This window comes from Pseudorca crassidens, chromosome 2 (assembly GCF_039906515.1).
Source record: "Pseudorca crassidens isolate mPseCra1 chromosome 2, mPseCra1.hap1, whole genome shotgun sequence".
NCBI classification, from domain to species: Eukaryota; Metazoa; Chordata; class Mammalia; order Artiodactyla; family Delphinidae; genus Pseudorca; species Pseudorca crassidens.
This window is the reverse complement of record NC_090297.1, coordinates 137,708,239-137,731,182: the sequence shown is the minus strand read 5'-3', so window position 1 is coordinate 137,731,182 and position 22,944 is coordinate 137,708,239. Positions and strand designations below refer to the sequence as shown.

Sequence of the window (22,944 nt, the reverse complement as noted above, 5' to 3'; positions counted from 1 at the left end):
GTAACTTTAGCTAATTTCCATTTTCACCGGCCCAGAGCAAAGAGTATGCTGTGCATTTGAAGGCTTATTTTTTTTTTGTTTTTGTTTTTTTTTTTTGCGGTACGCGGGCCTCTCACTGTTGTGGCCTCTCCCGTTGCGGAGCACAGGCTCCGGACGCGCAGGCTCAGCGGCCATGGCTCACGGGCCCAGCCGCTCCGCGGCATGTGGGATCTTCCAGGACCGGGGTACGAACCCGTGTCCCCTGCATCGGCAGGCGGACTCTCAACCACTGCGCCACCAGGGAAGCCCCAGAAAGGCTTATTTTAAATTATAAATAATCTAGAAGAAATTCTGAGAGCACGAGCCTCATTATTGGGTTTTGAACAGCCCAGTTTAAGCCTCTGGACTCTTTAGTTCAGCAAGATGAAGCTTGGATTTCTGTTTTCATGTTAGAGGTAACAGCTCCTGCTCTGAAAGGATGAAGCCTGAAGGTCACAGGGACCTTATACTGCTCAAGGTGTCTGCCCAGCACAGCTCATCCCTAACATCAGAATCAACTCCAAATTCTGCTTTCTGAACCACCCTTAGGAAAGCTCTTGCTGTTTTCTATTAGAAGACCTTTAGAAACTGGCTGGGCCTCAGGGTTTAGAGAGGCCAAGGTGTGCTTTGCTATTTGAGGGATGAATTCCAGCTGTTATGAAATGACGTAAGACGTCATTCTGGCCCGAAACAGTGGGAATCTGTCTAGATATTAGTTTATTTCCAACATGAAATGTGGTCACATTTGTTCAGATATGTTTCACCCATAAACAATCTGATACTAATGTCAGCATGAAGGGCACCTGGCCAGACCCATTTGGTTTGAAAAGGTCTGAGTGGTCCTTAGTCAATTCAAACTCAAGGTCAGGTGCAGTGATAGCATTTGACTGCAGAAGTTTATCACAATTAGAGAGATTAAGCTGTTATTGCTCCAGGACTCAGGAGAGCAAACAGAGTAGAAACAGCACTACAACAAAAATGTTGATCCAGTGGATCAGTCCTTCACCTGCGGACAGGGGAGAATTCCAGAATTTAGGGTTCTACAACACGCAGGGAAAGTGAAGCAAGCTTGGGGATAAAATGTCCATGCGGAGGCAGCATGAGCTTCTCAAAAACAGCAGGAACACTGGAGACAGAGACCTCAGTTAGAATCCTGCCTCCAAAACTTACTATGTGATCGGTGGGACAGTATTAAACTCCCTGAGCTTCCGTTTACTCCTTTGTGAAATAAAATAATAAAAATAATAAAACTTGAGGCTTCCCTAGTGGTGCAGTGGTTGAGAATCCACCTGCCAATGCAGGGGACACAGGTTCAATCCCTGGTTCAGGAAGATCCCACATGCCGCAAAGCAACTAAGTCCGTGCACCACAACTACTGAGCCTGCACTCTAGAGCCCACGAGCCACAACTACTGAGCCTGTGCGCCACAACTACTGAGCCTGCGCTCTAGAGCCCGTGAGCCACAAATACTGAAGCCCGTGCACCTACAGCCCGTGCTCTGCAACAAGAGAAGCCACCGCAACGAGAAGCCCGCGCACCACCATGAAGAGTAGCTCCCGCTCGCCACAACTAGAGAAAGCCCACGTGCAGCAACAAAGACCCAATGCAGCCAAAAATAAATAAAGTTTAAAAATAATAATAATAATAAAACTTACTTTATAGGACCTTTAAAAGACTTAAATGATCTTCCACCACGAAAAACCTGGCATAGTGCCTGTCACACAGTAAATGTTTGACAGTTCCCATCCAGCCTCTCTCCCCACGCTCTCACTTTCTCTTTAAAGGCCCTGTTAGTTTCATTGCCTTTTTCAGAACGCTAAGCAAAATCACTAAACTCTTCACTGGGGAGGGTTTATTTGTTTATTTATTTTTTACCCTTAGAGGGTCTTTTACTCTTTGGGGCTCATTGGATCACAAAGCAAACCTGTCAGGATAACAACACAGACAATATTGGTCTCTTGGGGTGATGATGACACTCCACAGAAAAATCCGGTTTTAAAGAGGTTCTCCTGAATGTTGCTGGAATCTCTGACTGAATCCCTAGTTCCATATATGCTGCAGTCCAGGCTCGATGAAACAGGCCAGTAAGTGTTTGATATCAGTTCTACCCAAGCCCATAATTTTAATTTATGTGAGTTTTCTTTTGGATGGGATTCTGTGAGGAAACCTGAGCTGCTGCCACACGGTGTCATCAAATCTATTTTATCCTAAGATTTTGCAGTATCTCATGGACCTACCACCTTGACATTTCTTTCGGGTCATCTACCTGGCAGCTCAAGTTTCCACAACCCGTTACAGCAAGGTGTAACTGTGGCTGGAAGGGACAAACAGCAGAATTGGCGGGTGATTCTTGACCTCACAGACTGGGAGAATCTTCCCCCCCCCCCACCACTCCTACTTCCTCAGAGCTCTATGACTTCCCCTCAGTTATTTCAACTGTCTCCTGAACCATCTCGTCCTGCCTCTTGTCTAACCCACCTTCATACTCTCCTGCACTCAGCTGCCCCAGTGATCTTTCCAAAATATACAGCAACAATGTCATCCCTCTGCTTGACACTGTCTACTAAGTTCTCAGGATCAAGGTCAGAATCCTTAGCAGGACTGTCAAACTGTCCAGTATTCTTTTTCACTGTGAAGCTCGAATCCTGCCTCCACAATTTACTGTGTGATCTGCAGGACATTATTAACCTCCCTGAGCCTCAATATACCTTCCCTACATACACCCAGTTCTTTTTTTTTTTTTTTTTTTTTTTTTTACACCCAGTTCTTTGAACTACAGACTTTCACCTCCAAGGGCAACAGGTAGGTTCTCAGTGACCCATTTTAGAGATGGTAAAATAGTCCCACAGATGTAAAGAAGTTTCCAGGCCCTGAAGTATCTGGGCCTGGAAACAAAGCAAATTTCCTGATACCCTTAAGGAAAGTTAGACTCCCACTCATTGGGAGAAGCCCTGGAACATGGACTGGAAGGTTGTGGATACTCCACATACCTATTAGGTGTAGGATGCCGTCCAACATGTTAAGCGTGTCTTGGATCGTAACTCCAGCATTCCTGGCTCTGTTATCAACTCTTTGGGCTTCTGTGATTACCTGAGGAAAACAGAAACACAAGCCCATTTTGCAAGGGTGTTCCCACACTGGCAAGGTTAAAGTGCTCTCTGCTGGAAAGTCACGGGAACTTACCGTCTGCACTGCATCCGTAGACGTGCCGAACTCCCGCTCCTTCCTTGCCAGCTCTCCTTCCACTTCCCTCATCTCACTCTTGAGAGTGGCCAGTCCCTTCTCCATGGCCAAGGCTCCATCTGCTGTCACGTTGGCCTCCAAGTTCAGGCTCCCCATCTCCTGGGAGAAGAAAAGGAGCCAGGGACGGAAGGAGAGAGAGGGGTAAGGCACAAAAACATCCCAAAGACAACTGCAGAAAAAATACAGCTGCAGCCAGGCCCTGATGGAGTGAGATGAACAATGAGAGAGTTAGACTTGGGGACACACCCTTCCCCAAGCTCTGCCTCAAACAAGTTAATTCGGGGGTATGTCTCCAGGGGCTAGGACGATCAGCTCTGAGACTCTGCTTCCCTCTCAGGTTAAGCTCACCAAATGGTGAGTGAAACAGGAACCAGTCGGGAAAACCCAGAGGGTGAGAAACTCATCTCACTCTCTGTCATGTTTCTTTGCTGCTGCCATCTTTTGAATGGCTTTACTCCCCAAGACAGTAGACTTTGGGGGCAGAGAATGAATGGGCTATAGCTTTGAGTTTTGTTTTTATTAGGATGAACGAATCTTAACAATATCTTTACCAATAAGCTACCATTAGGCATCAAGTTACACAGACGCCTCTGTACTAGAAGCCACGTAAAGAGAAGCACAGGAAATTGGTCTCTACCCTCAAGGGACCTAAGATTCGAGATTAGTTTTGGAAGTTACCAAGTGGTCCAAGGGTGAGGCCACACAGTCTAGATATCAAGAGTTCCCTCTGGGCTTTCTAGAGTTGCTTAAGCTTTCTAGAAGTCATACTTAAATAAGAACGACGAAGCTCTCATCCAGCTGAGAAGCACTCTTTCTACTGTAGCACTTAACATATGGGTTGTAAGTGTAACTAGCCTGCCCTTGCCCATTACACTGAATGCTCTCTGAAGAGAAGGACTGGGTCTTTCCCATGTCCGTATCCCCAGCACCAAGCACAGTGCTGGCACAGGATGGAAGGAAAGAGAAAAATGAGTAAGTGGAGCTTAGACATAGAACATAGGGTCAAGGGATCCAGAACTCCAGAATTTCATAATCTTGACTCAAAACACTGGTATAGTTGCTACAAGTTGAATTGTGTCCCCCAAAAGGATATGTTGAAATTCTAAACCCCAGTACCTCAGAATGTGACCTAATTCAGAAATAGGGCTGTTGCATATGTAATTAGTTAAGATAAAGTCATATTGGAGTAGAGTGGGCCCCTAAGCCCACACGACTAGTGTCCTTATAAGAAGAGTTGGAGACACCCAGGAAGGAGAGCTCCATGTGATGACAGAGGCAGGGACTGGAGGGAAGTCGCTGCAAACCAAGGAACACAAAGGATTGACAGCCACCACGGGAAGCTAGGAAGAGGCAAGGGAAGTTTCCACCCAGAGTCTTGGAGAGAGTGTGGCTCTGCTGACACCTTGGTCTCAGACTTCTAGCCTCCAGAACTGTGAGAGAAGAAATTCCTGTTGTTTTAAGCCACCCAGTCCGTGGTACTTTGTGAGAGCAGCTCCGGGAAACTAATGCAATAGTCTATATAAACAACAGTCTTGGCTGGCTCTTCTCATGGTGTTGTCCAAAAAGGGAGCTGAAAATGGTGCGCACGGGGCAGCAGTACTCAGCCAATGATAGCCCTGTGAACCAATCAGCAAGAGGGCCAGCCGAGTGGCTCTGGGGCCGCCGTGGACCGTAACAGAACCCGACGGGTCAACATGAGCCCAGCGCTCTTTGCTCACTGAACATGACCCTTGCGTTTGGCGCTGCTCTCACCAACCTGCACCTCGATGTCCCTTTACCTGTTCTATGCTGCCGGTGATCTCCAGGGCTTCCCCGGCTGCGTTCTTTGCCCTCTGGGCGTCGGCAGCAGCATCGCCCAGGGCTGTTTCCGCTTGCTTGGTCTTGTCGCTGGCATCTGCAACCTTCTGGCTGATGTAGGAGAGTCTCTTCATGGCCTCTTCAGCTTCTGCTTTTCTGTCTTCAACCTGCAGGTCAAACCCTGAAATGCAGATAAGTAAACATTGCCGTAAAGTTGAAAATTAGCTTCCAACGGAAGACAAAAGTGGCTGAGGTTTTTACGAACAATTACAGAAAGAGTGTTAATACTGCCCAGGGGTGAGAGTGTGGAAAGTTGTGGCTATTACTCTTTCTTGTCCAGGAGAAAGCATCTTAAAGGAAGCACTGAGCTAACCATCAACAGTCAGCCTGCCCTGGGTCCCCATCATTGCAAAAGTGAACCCCAAAGTGAATCAGAGGCAGGTGGAATCTTTGAAGCCCAAAGTTTCAAGCCAGAGCCTTAAACCCTAAGCTGCCAATGGCAATAGCTGGGGACTGGACAGAATGGGTAGAGAGGGACTTTCTGTGAAGAAAATTCTAAGAATTAGGAATGTTTATTTTTTGTTTTTAGTGAAGAAGACTGAAACTTTAACCAAATCTCTACAAGGCGTAAACCCAGATTACCTGGAATCCAGATGCTATGACAAAGCTTGCTTTATTATTACCACAAGGCAACCTCACTGGTCCTGTCAATACATTGGAACCAACCAGGCAAAAGAAAGAGAAAGAGAAAGAAGAAAGAAACAAAGAAAGAAAGAAAAGAAAGAAAGAAAGAAAGAAAGAAGAAAGAAAAAGAAAGAAAGAAGAAAGAAAAAGAAAGAAAGAAATTAAGAAAGAAAGAAAGAAGGAAGGAAGGAAGAAAGAAGAAAGAAAGAAAAAAGAAAGGGGGGAGGACGGAAGAAAGACAGGGAAAGGAAGAAAGAAAGGAAAAGAAAGAAAGGGAGAGAGGGAGGGAGGAAAAGAAAGAGAATTATCTGTATGGTAGCGGGATATTGAATCTGTGAGGAACCTTAGAGGTCATTTAGTTCAAATTTCTCCAGAGGGGAACATTAGAATCTAGAAAGGCATTAGAATCTAGAAAGGCATTAGAATCTAGAAAGGCATGGGACCTGCCTATGGTCACACAGCCAGCTCAGCGCGGTCATGTGGCTGAGCAGAGATCAGAACTCAAGCCTTTTGACATTTAGTTCAATTCTCTCTACTACATCAAATATTTTAAAATGTTTTTCTTTAGAAAGATATTTATTAAGTGTCTATTAATAGCCCAATGTGCCTGTCACTTAGATTTATAAAGATTCAAAATAAACCAAAGTCGTGGTTATAACTTTAAAATACTCAAGTGAACTGAACCACGAAATACTCACCTCTGAGGTTCTTTAAGATGTTCTCAACTTCATAAAAAGTGGCATTGCCCATACTTAGTGCTTCTTGGGCTCTGCTTTTAGCAAGGTTGGCACGGGAAAGCAGTTGATCTGATTTCTGTAAATAGGCAGGCAGAACAAGATTAGAGTAAAGGTATCACACACCCAGGGAGTGCCCTCCTGCCGGCATATTCACTCTGACACACTTCTCTTCATGACAACAGAGCTGTGATTCGCCAAAGAGTCTAGGGGTGCTGTAGCAAACCCCTCCACAGCCTGGGGCAGCACAAACTTTATAACCCAATGACCCGATAGGAGCCCACATTGAGAACAGTCTCAAGCTCTGGTCCACTATCAGGTACAAGAACAGTTTGCACATCCTAATTTTAAACTCTAGATACTTCCTGAAACCAAGCTAGTAGACAGAGCCAGACCAAAATTAGACCCAGTAGGCCTGCGTCCTAGTCCTAGATTTGAGGGCTGATTCAGTGGGTGGAGCTGAGCTAATTACATTAAGGTCTCTATAAGCAGCAGTATCATGACCTTTCGAGAGTTTTTAATGGTTCTTCTTACAGCATTAATTCACATGGTAGCCCTTCAATACATGTTTGTTGAATGAACAAACTAACAAACGATACCTGTCTCCCATTCTTCCCATTCTGTAAGAGCTTCCGGGTTTCTTCTTCCCAGTTTCCCAGATTGCTTTGCACACGCTTGAACTCATCCACACGCTTAGTCACCAGGCTTGAGACAGAGTCAGCTTTTTGTCTGATCCTCTTCGTTTCTACCTGTGAGCCCCCAAAAATGAATGAGCCTTACTTTCTGCTCACCAGTTGTCACACCAGCCTTCCTAGGACCTGCCATCATTGTTCGTAAACAATTATCCAGGCCCAAAGTCTAGCAGAAATGAGACAATATTCCTCATGAAAGTCAGGCAACAGGTCTCTCAAACATCAAACAGGTTTTAGGCCTGCTTTATTTTTTTTACTATTATTTTACGTGTTAGTTTATATATACATGGGAAAATTTTTGTGGAAATCATTGTGAGTACTTTTTGCCATAGGTAGAAAGCTTAATCTAATAAATTTGAAATAATTAAAGGAAGATAACAGAAACAATGCAAAACTTTTGAGAAAAACAAAAGCCTTCTGAGTGGCCGTACGTGGAGATACACTATAGGTTGGACCCAAAGGTAAATATCAAACTTTATCTATAATAATTTCCCACAGGTTGCAACAGTCCCCAGAACTAGGAAAGAGAGAGAAAACTTTTCACCACTAATAGGAATAGGTTCAGGATGTGAGCCATGGCCTTATCAGGGACCACGATTGGGGTTTAAGAACAATGATAATGAGGAGAATAAATACTCTTTCTAATCTAAAGCAAGAAAAGTCAATAGGGAGAAAAAAAACTGAATGATTGAACGATTCAGTGGAACCCCCAGAGAAGAAAGCATTATGGCCCTTCTGTACATCAGTGCATAGGTTAGGTGCCCTTACCTGAAAGGACTGATCATTGACCCCCTGAAGCTGAGATGCTGAATTGAGAAGGCGGAGACTATGCTGATAAGACGTATCTGCTTCCATGTCAGTTTGAGTGGCCTCCCTTGACAACTGCTGGGCCAGAGACTTGGTTTTCTCCAATCTGCAGGGAGTGAAGAAAGAGGACTTTGAGAATTCACTCTTTTTTATTAAAAGCAAAACTTCATCCTGTTAAAAGTATGTAGTCGGGATTATTGGAAGAACCAGACGAGATGTGTTCCTTTCCACAGTTTAAACATAGATCTTAAAGTTTATACAGGTTGGGTCAGAAAAATTCAACCCAAGTTCCCTAATTTTTTTTCCCCAATTCTTGATCATATGAATATATTATGTTTATCTGTGCCATGCCATCAGATGAGTGTACTCACATCCTTTAAACAGCACAGACGGTGACCGTATCTCCAAATATACAACCTCTCAATCAAAACACAAACTTTACTGAGATTAATCAACCTTTTCTTCCAGCCTTAAAGGCGTCTGTTTTCCTCCAAAGTAATACCCTCATCCTCTCGTCCCTCTTAGTATTGATGTACTTCTAAAGAAACACAGCACCCCTCAGACGTGGTTGGCATTGAACCCTGGGAGAGAGCGGATTATATTGGCCCGTGTGAGTACCCGTTGAAACGTACTTTCCCACAAGCCCTTGCACCACAGAGCCGTCCAGCGTGCCGCTTCCGCCTCCTTCACTCAGAGCCTTGCGCGCCAAGGATAGGGCTTGTTCGGAGTAGTCCTCGGTTTCCCTGGCCAGTTGCTCCATGTTATTGGCTGACTCAACGTGGCTGAAAGGATCAAAAACCAAGAATTTGAGTTTTCACGGCAAAGAGCTTCCTTTAGGGCTTTTATTTAAATGAAAGGAGAGGAGTAAGGGAACTGGTTGGACTAGAAAAACCAAACAGAATTGACCCAGATGAGATGGAGCTCCTCTAATAGAGGAGCTATCTAGAAGCAGAGGGTGTTCTGAGAAGTAGCCTCATGTCCTAGACTTTTTTGGCCATCTACTCCATTTATGGCATAATCAGTGGAAGCTATGGAGATGGGTGGGAGAAGTCTCAGAGTGATAAAATATTGCATTTGTAAATTGTTTTCTGCAGGAGAAACCCCTAGGTTTTATTCCATTCAGGAGCCAACTCCCTATTTAGTTTTGCTGCATCTCTAAACTGAGCCCACCACTAAGGGGGACAAAGCCTGTCAATAAAAGTCCCCCAGTTGCTTTTGTCCTCCTGGTTCTAGAAAGTGATGGAAACGAGCTCAGGAGGCAGCGTGCGCTGCAAGAACACAAGCCAGCCCCCTTCTGCTAACAATTTCATTTGTGATTAGCAGAGCCTGCCACCTTGCTGAGCCCTCCGCCAAGAGCAAACCTCTTCTGCATGGTAGGATTTATAGTCAGGCAAGAACTAAGGAGCCGCCCGTTATCACTGGGGGCCTGCAGAGCCGGTTTTCAGGAGGACGTTCCCCCTCTGCAGACTTGGCCCCCACAGGCCAGCAAACAGCTCGCAGCTACTCGTTCCCAGGCTTGGTGTGGGAGCCTGGGATCCCTCAAAGGTGCAAAGCATGCTTTTCCAAGGGCTGATTCATTTGATGGGGCCCAAGGAATTATATCTGACATACACCAAAGCCATGCTGTTGAGTCATAGAGAAATCTGCGAAAGAAACACCCTCGCCCCCAACTCCTGCCAAGTGACCTTGCCCAGTGGCCACCTATATACACTAAAAGCCAAGGGGTTAAAAAAATGGCTTCAGGGCGGGGGGATGGCTGCAAAGGAGCCTGGAGATAATGAATATGCTTTGGTCCTGAATACCCTGCAGCGCTGTTCAAGGCTGGCCTTGCAGAGGTGGTCTGAAGCAGAGGTGCCCTCCAGGACTGCTCACCTGTCTGCCAGTCTCGCGGCCTCCTGAGCTAGACTTTTAAAGCCGTTTGGCCCCATATAGTCCTCTGAGGGAGGAACGTCCTGTGGAAAAAGGACAATTGGTTAAGGCTTTGCCGTGAGCCTACATATGAGCCATGGAGCCTAAGCAGGTTCTGCACCTGTTCTGTCAGAGCCACTTGTCATTAGTCACACAGCATTCTACAACGTGACATGTCGAGTCCCTGGTCACGATGGCCATTACATTAAAAAATGTATAGACAAGAATAAAATAGAAATCCAAGTTTAAAGGAAGTCTGTATATAGATATAGATGCATTTTAAAATATATACATGTTTATATTTGCATATGTATTCAAAGTCCAGTAGAACATAGACCAAGTTTTTTTTTTTTTGCGGTACGCGGGCCTCTCACCGCTGTGGCCTCTCCCGTCGCGGAGCACAGGCTCCGGACGCGCAGGCTCAGCGGCCATGGCTCACAGGCGCAGCCGCTCCGCGGCATGTGGGATCTTCCCGGACCGGGGCACGAACCCGCGTCCCCTGCATTGGCAGGCGGACTCTCAACCACTGCGCCACCAGGGAAGCCCAGACCAAGTTTTAATGGTAGTTATTTCTTAGTAATGAGATCATAGGGAATTTTATGTATTTTCTGAATTTTTTACAAAAGGAAAATCAATACACACTATTTTTAAATCCTTCATTTTCTCATAATATCTGATTATCTTCCAGTTTTCTGTATCCACCTCCTATCCACCCACTTACATTATTATCACCACTGCCTTCTTTATTTAGAACGAGAAGAGTGCTCATTCAAACCTCTCCCTCCGACCACACTACAAACTACGTCGTTAAGAAAATCATACTGGCAACATTTTTTCCCCTATTTTAAGAACCATGTCGTTATTGGCCTCCTTCCCTCCTTTCTTCTTCCTTCCCTTTCTTCCTTTTTCATCTGTTCTTTATTTCTTTCTTCCCCTCTCTCTCCCTCTCTCTTTCTTTTTTACAGCAAACATTTATCACAGCCACACATTGTGCTACAGGCTGAGAATGTAAACATGAACAAAATTGAACCCTGCCCTCTGGGAACTAACAACCTAGAAGAGTTGCAGAAAGAAGGGAGAAGAGACGGCCAAGATGAGGCTATGGGTAGCAAGAAATGAACTAGGAGAGGACATAACACAGTAAAATGGGAAACTGCAGGAAGCCAAGGAACATAAACAAAGGTGCAGCTGCTGCAAGGAAGAGAAGTCTAACTGTCTGCCAGAGAGACCAGAAAACCAGAGAGACAAGGTGAGCCTGTGACATGGGCAGTCTTCCATCTCAGCAATGACTCCCAGTCCCCTAACCCAGCGCCACCTACGGTGTTTCGCAGGGCAGCTTCACTTTCCTCCAGGCTCAGGCGCATCTGAGTGATGAGCCTGTGAGTATCCTGAACTCGGTTCTGATGCTGGCTGCCCAGGGCCCGAACTCTTTCCACAGTCATCTTGAGGTCATCCAGGCGGTTCCGGTAGCTATTCTCTTGGCTCCTGGCCTTGGCCAACTGGAGATTGAGGGATCTAATAGCACCTGAACACCAACAGGGAAAGGGAAGATAAGCACGTTGGGGGGCCAAGTCGTCAAATATAACAGAGGGTTGAAAAAGTGACTTTAACTGGCTTATGGCAAAATAGTAAAAACCCAACATATGAATGCATGCAACTGCTCTTTTATCTCCATCATTCAGATCCCAGGAGAACATCACAGACAGTCCTTCCACCTCCGCAAGGGCTAGGCAGAGACATCTGCTGAACTGTTACCACCGAAGATTCTGTGACCCAGTGTATTGCTTTCTAGGACTCTGAATTCTCTCCTTTGTGAAGGGAAATTGGCCTTCATCACCTTCTGAAATCTGGGCTTCTCTCAGAATGTCCTGAAGGGTCTGCTCAACCCACTGCATCCTGCCCTCCAGCTCTGTGTTAGGTACTGCTCCACCGTCACCCTGAGCCTTTGAAATCAGGGTCTCCAGGTTCTGGAGCTGCTGCATAAACTGATCCATCTGAAACCACACAGGGAAGAGGATTAGAACAGGTGACAGAGTTCATGGTCAAATAGCAGGTACCCAGGGGCTAGTAGCTAAAAGCCCAGAAATGCTTGGCATGTCATGTTAAAGTTCAGATTCTAGAGCCTAGACTTTGAGTCTGAATCCTGGCCCCACTATTCACTAGCTGTGTGACCTTGGGTAAGTCGTTTTCTTTATCCATAGGATGGGGATAATAATAATAATATCTCACAGACTTATTACTTGGACTAAATGAGTTAGTATTTGTATAGTACTTAGAACAGTGCCTGGAATAAAGTGCTACAGAGGGCTGGTTAAATAGATAAATTTTAAAAAATAGGTTAAGTTTGCTCTACATTTGGGTTCTGTTTGGGCCCTTTCCTCCCCCACCCTTCACTCCAGTAAAATATTAATAATTAACAACAACAACATCAATTTCATTCTTCTCTGGAATTTGAATGAGAAACTTCTGGAGGCTATTCCTGTCTTGACAGACTTGACACCTCCTCATATCTTTTATACATTTATGTCTCCTTCATTTGTTTTATAAGGACATCTCTTGGGAAAAAATCCAGCTAGAAAGTGGCATATTATAATGGAAAGAGCACTGAATTTAGAATCAGGGGACATGGATGGTATTCTCGGTTCCACCTGGCCATGTGACTTTGAAAAATTACACATTTTTCAAAACGTTGTTTGCTCAGTGAAAGCTGAGATCAGAATGCTTTTCCTTCCAATTTGACTAAGTTACCATGAGTACCGAATGCGGCAGTATCTGCAAAAGGGGTTTTGAAAATGGTAAATATAAGAACATAAACCTGAAGTATTTTTACTAGTATATGGAAATTTTTTTAACATAGCAATTTTTAAAGGAAGAAATAGTAATCCCCGCCCCCGTCCCCAGGAGTCTAGGAGAGTCCTGGATTTGTGACAGAACCACCCAGGAGACACTTCAGGATTTTACTTCTGCGGGTGAGGTCTGGCTAGCATGCACACCTGAATCTTCACTTGATTATAGCAAGCTGGACAGATGGTTAATGCTGCATGCTCACAGTTGAGGCCACCAAATCCTGGCTTGCAAACACAGCTGCCATCACTTCTACACTCCACGGGCTCCGAGCCCACTGGGTTGCAGTTGCAAGCTAGAGAAAAAAGACGGACAAACAGGAAGCTTTCATGTCAAGCTAATTCCAGAAACTGGAGGTATAGCAAAGAGAAAAGGAAGATTGAGTCACCAAGGGCAAAGAATCTTTCTTTGCCCTTGTTGATTCATATTGTGTTAGATTCATTTCTTGGCTATGCCTCCAAGCACATTCCCACAATACACAGAGGTCTTCGGAATCATCTGGCAAGTTTGTTTGGGGTGTGTGTCTGGATGAAGACACTATAACAGTTCATCCTTCCTAGTGGCACTTATTTACTTCCTCCCATTAAGTCATAAGCCTGCTGGATATTCTGCAGACACTCTGGCTTTGCTCACAGGGAAAATAACATTTCTTCTGGGCCTATATGTGCCAGAAGTAGACATCTCTCTGTATATACACAGATGAGGAATATGAGCTCAGAGAAGCTGAGTAATTTGACCTAGGACACACAGCAAGAAGATGGCAAGCTGGAATGAGAACCTGGCAAGAGCCAGTGATATTTTCCTTCTGCGGTAAAGCGGTACCTTTATTCAATCAAATTGATTCAGTACCACTATGTGTCATGTTCTGTTCTAGGAGCTGAGGATGTAACAGTGGGTGAGACACTACTCTACCGGAGTGATTCTTTGGGTTACTCCACCTTCAGTGCTCACAGAACACTTGGTAGTATGATCATATGTCTAAGCGTACTGTCATTATTTGCTTACATATTTGTGTGTCTTCCTTATTAGCATATGAGCTCTTTGGGAGCTGGAGCTGACTTATTCATTATTATAACCTCGGTATCTAGCTCCACACTGGGTACATGGTAAGTTCTTGATAAAAGATAGTTGAGTGAAAAAATGTATGGTCTAAAGGCAGTGAAATCTCTATTAATAGCACCTTATAGATGGAATTATATAGTTTATAGTATGCTTTCTCATATGCTATTTTATCTTTGCAACCACTTTGAGTAAAATATTAATCACCCATATGAGGAAACTGAGGCTCAGAGAGATTAACTGGCATGATCAGCGTAATACAACAGGTATGTTAAAAAAACTGGACTTGAACTCAGTACCGCTGATGTCATGTGGATGCTTCCTATCATAGGACATCACACCTAACCCACAGACTGGGGTCAGGGCAGGTGGAATTCGTGCCCCTGGGTAGAAGCCCCAAGTTGCACAGAGGTCCTCAGCATTTCTGGGGCTGGGGACTCTGGTGTGAGTCGGGGGGTGGCTCTGGGCTCCCTGCAGACCTCCTGGGGGACCAGGAGTCCTCCAATCTCGGTCCCCAAAGGCACTCTGAACCTTAAAATGAGGAAGCTCCTGAGTTCTGGGCACCAGGGCTGGTCTGGGACCTTTGTGACCAAGGGGTGAGTCTGTGGGGCAGGCCAGCTCCCTAGAACGGAATTTGCCTCTAGAACAGAACGTGTTCGAAGGCTTGAAAGAAGGGCTGAGCAAGAGGCCTGATCTGCACATTCATGCTTTGATCTGAAGCGGCCCCCAGGAATGCTCCACGGGAGCTACTGCTTTGAAGCCCAGTCTCCTTAGGAGACGTTTGGACTGTTACCTTTCTGTACATCAATCGCACTGACTTCCTGAGAGGGTGTCTTCAGCTGCTTTACCACCCCCTCCCCTCCCACTTCAGTGTGTTCAGGCTTCGTCTCAGCCCTTTATCACCTTCCGATTCAAGGTCCGGCAGCCCCTCCCTGCCTACCAGCCTTGGGACTGGGCGCTGGAAGCAGCCCCATTTCAGCTCCTCTTCCACTCTGGAGCATAAACCTGACCTTTTGCACTTCTCCCGCCCAGCTTTAACCCTTTCAACACCCTCCAGCTCTGACTCCAGAGCCCTGATGCAGGGGACACGGGTCTTAAGACCTCTGACAGGTGAAAGGTCCAGGCTGTTCACGAGCCAGTCGGTCAGAGAAACCAGAGTAGCACCGCGATATTACCTGCTGTCGGCCTTGCTGATCTGTATGTTCTGACACACGTACACACACAGGCGTGCACGCACGCACACACACGCACACACAGGCTGTCCAATCCGTCTAGGGGTGCAGTCCTACCTCGACACTTGTCCATTGGGTTGGGAGCCAAGGGGTCCCCGAAGTAGCCTGCTTTGCACTGGTCACAGTGGGCACCGGCTGTGCCGTGGAGGCATTTCAGACACCTGCCCGTCAGGCGGTCACAGTTCCCAGAGGCACTGGGGTCCACGTTGTTGTTGCACTGACAGGGTTGACAAGGCCTCACTGGGCCGTGTTCCCCAGAGGGGTCCCCAAAGTAGCCATCGGCACAGAGCTCACAGCGGGCACCTGGAAGGAGCAAAGAACCAAGCCCGAGCGATCACCCACTGGCAGCAAAAGCAGACGCAGAGGACGAAAGTGTAAATAGCCCTCTAGAGGAGCTTTCCCCGTGGACCCCAGAACAGTAGCTTCAGGAACAGGAGCCCACGGCCAGGGCCTGGCTCTTCCACTACATGGTGGTCACAGATCTTAGAACCCAAGCGCCACTAGGAGCCTTCCTGCCGGTTAACTAGCTGACTGGGAAAAAGTCAGATTGAGACCCATACCACTGAGACTGCTGCTGAAGAGAAACTCTTCTTTCAGACTGACCAGCAGAGAGATGCGACATTTATAAGGCCACTAAGTTTTCCTTCTTCACCTTGGTTCATTTTTAAAAACTTAGTTAAACCCTGTATTTCATCTGAAAACTTCATCTCCTAATTACAAACCTCCTAAAACAGCTTTAGATGTTTCCTCCGCGTAACTGTACACTCTGCCCTTCCTCCATCCACTTGAGCTCTCGGGCATCGACGAGCTATCCTTATCTTTAAAATGAGCCCATTTAGACTAACCCTGAGTAATGAAAACTCCCTGGGAATCCCTGGGAATAGAAGCTATCCTTGCAGATTCACGGCAGCAGGACAGGGCAGGCAGCTGGCCTCACCAGTGACACCGTGGGGACAGTTATTGCACACCACCTCCTCTGTCTCTGGCATCACGGAGCAGCTGAACCCATTGCGACAGGGGCAGGGCTTGCAGCTGCGGGGGTCACGCGGGTCGTTGTAGAAACCAATGGGGCAGTCGGCACACTCGATGTCAGGGTTTTCATCCCCTGAATAACAATCTCCTGGGGGGAGCAGAGGAAGAATGGAGGAGCAGAGAAATGAGCAGGGTAAAACTGTACACTTGCTTTAATACGCATGACATGTGCAAGTCAGAGCTTAGTAACTCACAGCCTGCCTTTCTGAAGCTTTCCCCAGAGTGCCTGAGCGCCGGTACTCTCCTCTGCCCTAGTACCAACTCTAAACATGGCCACGACCCTGAGTCTCACCCTCACTCTCCCAGGCTAAGCAGACATACGCTTCCTTTACCAGCCATGACTTAACACTGCTCCCCTGTCCCCCAAGGCCTGACACCATTTGTCCGCACATTCATTCCAGTCCTGACATTGCCTTTGATCTCCCCGTACAATGCTTGCAACCCGACACCAATTCCCCCACCCCGCACTGAACCATGACAGCCATTTCCTGTAACCTAGCACCTTTCTCACAACCCTGTGGCATTTCCATAATGAAAAGGATTGAGCGTAATAAAGCGCCATGTCCATCTTCCCTGACTCCAGCCCTGCTTCCCTTAATCCTTTCCCATCTCTGAAATGAGTTCAGGCATGGTCTTTCCTACACAGCTCTCTCTTCCGCGAGAGACCTCAGTCGCCTGGCTGTGCCCCCAACCATCTGCTCCAGGTGTCATTTCACTCACCTGTGTCTGGATCACAAGCCCCTCCTCCTTGGCAGTTACATGGAATACAGGTGCCAAAAGGTCCCAGTCTGGCTGAATCTCTTTTGTAGCCAGAAGCACATTCCTGGCAGAACTGTCCCTTGTACCCGACAGGACACACACATTGTTCAACCCATGGTGCTGGGGCTCCAGAGATGGGGCGAGCTGAGATCAGGGTCACATTGTCAAGGTACCCAGTACCTGCAAGAGAGGGAACACGTTAGAAGCAGCAAGTGGTAAGGTCCAAGGATCTAAAGTCAGGCCTCTCATTGGATTTTATTTCTCTTAACTCCCTGATGAAATGAAAATTCACATTTTTAAGGCAAGACAAGAAAAATTTAAACATAAAATTTTTCTCTGGGCTTCCCTGGTGGTGCAGTGGTTGAGAGTCCGCCTGCCGATGCAGGGGACACAGGTTCGTGCCCCGGTCCCAGAGGATCCCACATGCCGCAGAGCGGCTGGGCCTGTGAGCCATGGCCGCTGAGCCTGCGCATCCGGAGCCTGTGCTCCGCAACGGGAGAGGCCACAACAGTGAGAGGCCCGCATACCGCAAAAAAAAAACAAAAACTTTTTCTCTGCCCTTTGCCCTCCTCATTCCCCTCTAGTTGCATTGTACATCTGCATTATGTGTTAACCAGACCTCCCCTGTGGCAGAAATACCTGCTCAACCATAAAGATCAATTTTTCTCCTTCTGGCGCCAGCCACGTAACTCCTTAGACGATAACATTCCTTTGTCAATCCTTTAAGGGGTCATGACGACCCACTACTCGCCTTGTACGTGCAGACATCTTTGGTGAACTTTATGTACAATGCCAATATATCATTTTCCCTTAAAGATAGCAATTAGTGCAGAACAGACTGGTCAGATGACCTGGGGAGACACTGGGCCGCACCTAATGGAAGTTCTTAGCTTAAATACTTGCTTATGACCTATTAATGTTACTAGCTATATTATATGCTACCTATTTTACAAAGATTATTGTTTCTTGCATTACCAAATGTGTGATTGATCCTCAGATGAAATTAATGATGATTAGGCAACTTGAAACAATTTGATCAAATATATAGTTCTACAAGATTGTAATCATGCATAATAACTCTAGATACGGGAAGAAGCAACAAGAGGGAACTATTTCCTGGACCATAACAGAGTAGAAAGACAGGAGGTCCAGAGGCTTTTGGCTACTGTTAACTGAACCTAGTCCAGTAATAGCACGTTCTGTGGCCTGTCAACGACATCCTCAACTGACCTGGGAATGTGCGCTCCTAGCAATTGCTCACGAAATGCCTCCCAGACCTTGGTTGAACTTAAGACCGAAAGGGAAGGGATTGTAAAATAAAGAATGTTGCCCACTATCCAGCTCTACAAGAATGAAGTCTTTAGCCACTGCAGTCGCTGACCTAAAGTACATCCTGAAAGGACTTCAGGGCGAAGATCAGGGTGTGGTACCTTGTGCTCTAGGAAACCTGACAGAACTGGCCCTCAGAGAGTTAGACATTTTCAGGAGAAAATTTTATGAGCCCAGTTTCTTGCATCTTCCCGTACTTAGAAAAGCACTTAAACCATTAACTAAGGTATCTGTTCCTTGCAAATAGTAGTAACCTTCTACCAAGATGTGTGCTTGATTGAACGTAGCTTCTCCCCAAATCACATATATACTGGCTTCCCCCTTTACCTGTTTGGAACAGTCTTCAGAACTCTCCGAGAGACTGTCTTCTGGGTTATAATTCTCATATTGGCTCAAATAAGATTTTCCATTTCTTTCTTAGATTGACAATTTTTAAAAATTTATTTATTTTATTTTTGGCTGCGTTGGGTCTTCGTTGCTGCATGCGGGCTTTCTCTAGTTGCTGCGAGCGGGGTCTACTCTTCATTGCGGTGTGCGGGCTTCTCATTGTGGTGGCTTCTCTTGTGGAGCATGGGCTCTAGACGTGCGGGCTTCAGTAGATGTGGCTCGTGGGATCTAGAGCGCAGGCTCAGTAGTTGTGGCGCACGGGCTTAGTTGCTCCGCGGCATGTGGGATCTTCCCGGACCAGGGCTCGAACCCGTGTCCCCTGAATTGGCAGGCGGATTCTTAACCACTGTGCCACCAGAGAAGCCCTCTTAGATTGACTATTGATGAATATATTTCATTGATAGCCTTATCAAAGACAGTTGGTATTCACTCACTATGCCATGCATAAAGATATAGCAGTTCATATGACTGACTGCATAGGCTCTGGTGTCAGAAAAATCAGGGTTTAAATTCTGGCTCAATCCTCACTGTCTGTGTGAATTGGGCAAATCACAAAACACCTCGATGACTGTGTTTCCTCAACAGTAGAAGAGAAATGACAGTGGTATCTACCTCCTATGTTTCTTGTGAAATTAAATGAGACAATGCATGTATTGTAGTGTGCTTGGCACATAGTAAAGATTCAATAAATTGTTAGTAAGCACCTTTTCTACTTCCTGCTTTATTCACTATATCAGTGACATGGAAATGGTGCATGCCAGCCATGCTTCCTTTTTACATGTGTGCTAAAAAGCTTAAGGAGGTCTCATTTAAATAATCCCAATCGAGATTAGGAGTACCCAACATAGTACATAGTATATAAAAGTTCAGTAATAGGAATTAACAGAATACATGGTGATATCCGAACGTGGTAGCACTGAGTATAATTCCAAAGGAAAGTTACTCAGGAAATAAAGAGAACAGTGTTGTAGATGCGATTTCCGAGCTAAGGGAACGTGCCTTTTGCTGTAGGTTATCTTCTTCAAATAATCAGCTTTAATCTAAATTCAGAGGCTCTTTAGCAAGGAAGCATCATTCATTCTTCAATGATGCTGACCTCTTTTCAAGAAACATTCTTTCTTAACAACTTCTTCTAGAATGTACAAATCTAGACCCAATCAGAGACTCGACATCAAAACCATTAAGTCGTTTGTTTAATTGTTTGGAGACTGTCACCACCTTAGAGAGCTGAAGCAAATTAAACTAAAACCTAAGAAGAGAGAAATTCATTTCTTTTAGCCACTTACTGTATTCTCCATAGGTAGCTCGGATCCGCAGGGCTGTGAGGTTCCGCAGTAACCTGCGATACTCAAAGTAACTCAGCTGGGGGCTCCAATTACTGCTTGGATTTTCATTTAATCTGCATGATTTAAAAGCAAAAGCTGAAAAATCCAACTCTTATCAAATCTCATAATGCGTATACCCGATACAAATTATGCCTGAGAATGGGGGAATAGCTAAGCCCCTTCACAGCCCTGCTTGTACGGGGATGAAGGACTGGTAGCCACATCCTCATAGGCACAAGCCTGGAACTTTCTCACTCCATGGGGAGTGCAAGCCCCACAGGATTTGCTGGAGGGCATCCCAGTGCAGGAAGCCAAGCTCCCGGGGTCACAGCATCCAGGGCTGGTCCAGGCCCTCAGAGACCACTTTCTATTCTTGGTCACACAAAACCTAACAGCAGGAACATCTCTGAGTTCCAGAAGCTCTGATCCTCCAGAGCCATCATTCATTTTTGGTTTTGTTGTTTAAATGATTTGTTATCTGAGCACATTTCACCTCCTATTTTCAAAAGTCAGTTTCCACCTTCTACACTGTCCACATCTAATACTTCCTAGTTTGGCATCACGTTGCCTCAGCGCATCACATCACCAGCCCCTGTACTATTCTTCTTTATGTTGTTTTGATTTCTACTGGAATAGCCCTTCCAGGAACCATACTAACCCTTTTGTTTCATCCACTGATTCGTGAAATAACTGTTTACTGTGCACTTGGTTTGAGCCAGAAGCTGTTTCAGGACGGAGGATACAAAGGCAAGTAGAGTGAGGTGATCAGTGTCTCCCAGGGGTGGTGGGTAAACAAATAATTATGAGACAATGCAGAAAGGGCTATAACAAAGGCATGAACAGGATGCCATAGAAACTCAGGATGGACTGTAACTTCACCTAGGATTCTGAGAAGGCTACTATAAAGGAAAAACCTGCAAGCTGAATCTTAAAGAGTAAGTTCACCAAGCTGAGAAGGTGGGAATGGGTGTTCCAGCGTGGAGAGCTGGGTGTTTGTATCGTTAGAATAAGTTGCACTCAGTTATTTAAGAACACATTGTGTGTGTGCTGTGGGTCTTCTATTCTCTATTACCTTTACCTCTGCCCTGGGGTAGGTCCCCAACAACCCTCACTTGAACCATTGTGAATGTGTCCTGGTGGTTCAATTAAAGACCCTACCCAAACTTGTCCTTCACACAGTATTTGCACCCAGCCTTCACACCTGATCACACCAATTCTCGACTTCCAATCTCTCAATAGCTTTCCATCATCTTGTAGGCATGGGCAAGATCTCAGCACCTTGACATGACATCCAAGAACCACCATGCTGGGTCTTTTTCCAGCGTTTTCAATCTTATCTGCCCATCTCCCCTATACACGCTGTGTTCCAGCCATAAATACTGCTTACCAATCCCCTGTATTATGCCTTTCCACGTTCCCACATATACTCACATGTACGGGTTGTCCTGATTTTGTCCCTGGGAAAGCCCTGTGCTTCTTCCTGTTCTCAGTCCACACACTGCGTCCTTAGTAATGCTTTTCCTGGCTCCTCCAGGCAGAACTAAGACTCTTTCCTCTCCTCCCAACTCCCCATGAGCATGCACCACCACTGAAGAGATTTTGTATTGTGTTATGTTTGCTTTTTGACATGTTACATATCCTACTAGACAAGAGCTCTTGAAGGACAAACACCACGTTTCTTCATCTTGAATTCTCAGTCTCTGACACAGTACTAAGCGCTTAATAGGCACGTCCCCCTCCCCTGAACTCTCTGTACCCACCATTCAAAATTCCCATTCTAGAGAGAAAATATTTGCAAATGATATATTTGATAAGGGATTAATATCCAAAATATACAAATAACTTATACAACTCAACATCAAAAAAACAAACAGCTTAATTAAAAAGTGGACAGAGGACCTCAATGAACAGTTTTCCAAAGAAGGCATACAGATGGCCAGCAGACACATGAAAAGATGCTCAGCATCACTAATCATCAAAGAAATGCAAATCAAAACCACAATGAGATACCACCTCACACCTGTCAGAATGGCTCTTATCAGAAAGACAACAGATAACAAGTGTTAGCAAGGATGTGGAGAAAGGGGAATGTTTGTGCACTGTTGATGGGAATGTAAATTGGTGCAGGCACTATGAAAAACAGTATGGAGGTTCCTCAAAAGAGTAAAAATAGAACTACCATATGATCCAGCAAGTCTACTTCTGGGTATTCTTCTGAAGAAACAAGAATACCAATTCAAAAAGCTATATGCACCCCTAAGTTCACTGCAGCATTATTTACAATAGCCAAGATATGGAAAGTATCCATCAATAGTGGATAAAGAAGATGTGGTATATATGCATGTATATGTGTGTGTGTGTGTGTGTGTGTGTGTGTGTGTGTATGCAATGGAATATTACTCAACCATAAAAAAAGAATGAAATCTTGCTATTTGCAACAGCATGGATGGACCTAGAGGGTATTATGCTAAGTGAAATAATTCAGACAAAGAAAGACAAATACCATATGGCTTCATTCATATGTGAAATCTAAAAAACAAACAAACAGAACAGAACAAAAACAGACTCATAGATACAGAGAACAAACAGGTATTTGCTAGAAGGGAGGGTGTGGGAGGATGAGTGAAATAGGTGAGGGAGATTAAGAGGTACAAACTTCCAGTTATAAAATACATGAGCCACGGGGATGAAATGTACATCCTGGGGAATATAGTCAATAATGTGATAACACTGTATGGTGACAGGTGGTAACTAGAATTATCAGGGTGATCGTTTTGTAATGTATAGAAATATCAAATCACTATGTTTTAGACCTGGAACTAGCACAGTGTTGTAGGTCAATTATACTTCAAAAAATATCCCATTCCACAGGATAACATGTAACCTCCTTAGACACACATGGGGCCATCCATGACCTTACCTCAGCCTCCTTCTCCAACCTCACTTCTCACGGTATTCCTCTCCCTGACCCCATGCTCCACTCATGCTTAACCACTTAGAATTTCCTAAATGTACGAAACTTCCTCAAACATACTTCTTCTGCCATGTTAACCTTCCCCCCTTTTCTTTCCTTAAAGAGCGGCTCTTCACTTGT

At 45.4% G+C, this 22,944-nt stretch overlaps 1 protein-coding gene across 1 annotated transcript in view; it reads right to left on the bottom strand.

Moving 5' to 3' along the window:
- The window catches only part of LAMC2 (laminin subunit gamma 2), a 62,028-nt gene that overhangs the window by 1,762 nt on the left and 37,322 nt on the right, over positions 1–22,944 (bottom strand). Inside the window, exons 8-22 of the mRNA XM_067728866.1 lie at positions 19,812–19,924; positions 16,771–16,989; positions 15,956–16,138; positions 15,076–15,321; positions 12,877–13,022; positions 11,721–11,877; positions 11,203–11,408; positions 9,848–9,927; positions 8,608–8,757; positions 7,937–8,081; positions 7,076–7,225; positions 6,441–6,555; positions 5,040–5,239; positions 3,202–3,360; positions 3,009–3,108 (exon numbers count right to left, since the gene is read on the bottom strand). Of these exons, the coding sequence (XP_067584967.1) occupies positions 3,009–3,108; positions 3,202–3,360; positions 5,040–5,239; positions 6,441–6,555; positions 7,076–7,225; positions 7,937–8,081; positions 8,608–8,757; positions 9,848–9,927; positions 11,203–11,408; positions 11,721–11,877; positions 12,877–13,022; positions 15,076–15,321; positions 15,956–16,138; positions 16,771–16,989; positions 19,812–19,924 (2,369 nt within the window). The remainder of the gene's footprint in view (positions 1–3,008; positions 3,109–3,201; positions 3,361–5,039; positions 5,240–6,440; positions 6,556–7,075; positions 7,226–7,936; positions 8,082–8,607; positions 8,758–9,847; positions 9,928–11,202; positions 11,409–11,720; positions 11,878–12,876; positions 13,023–15,075; positions 15,322–15,955; positions 16,139–16,770; positions 16,990–19,811; positions 19,925–22,944) is intronic.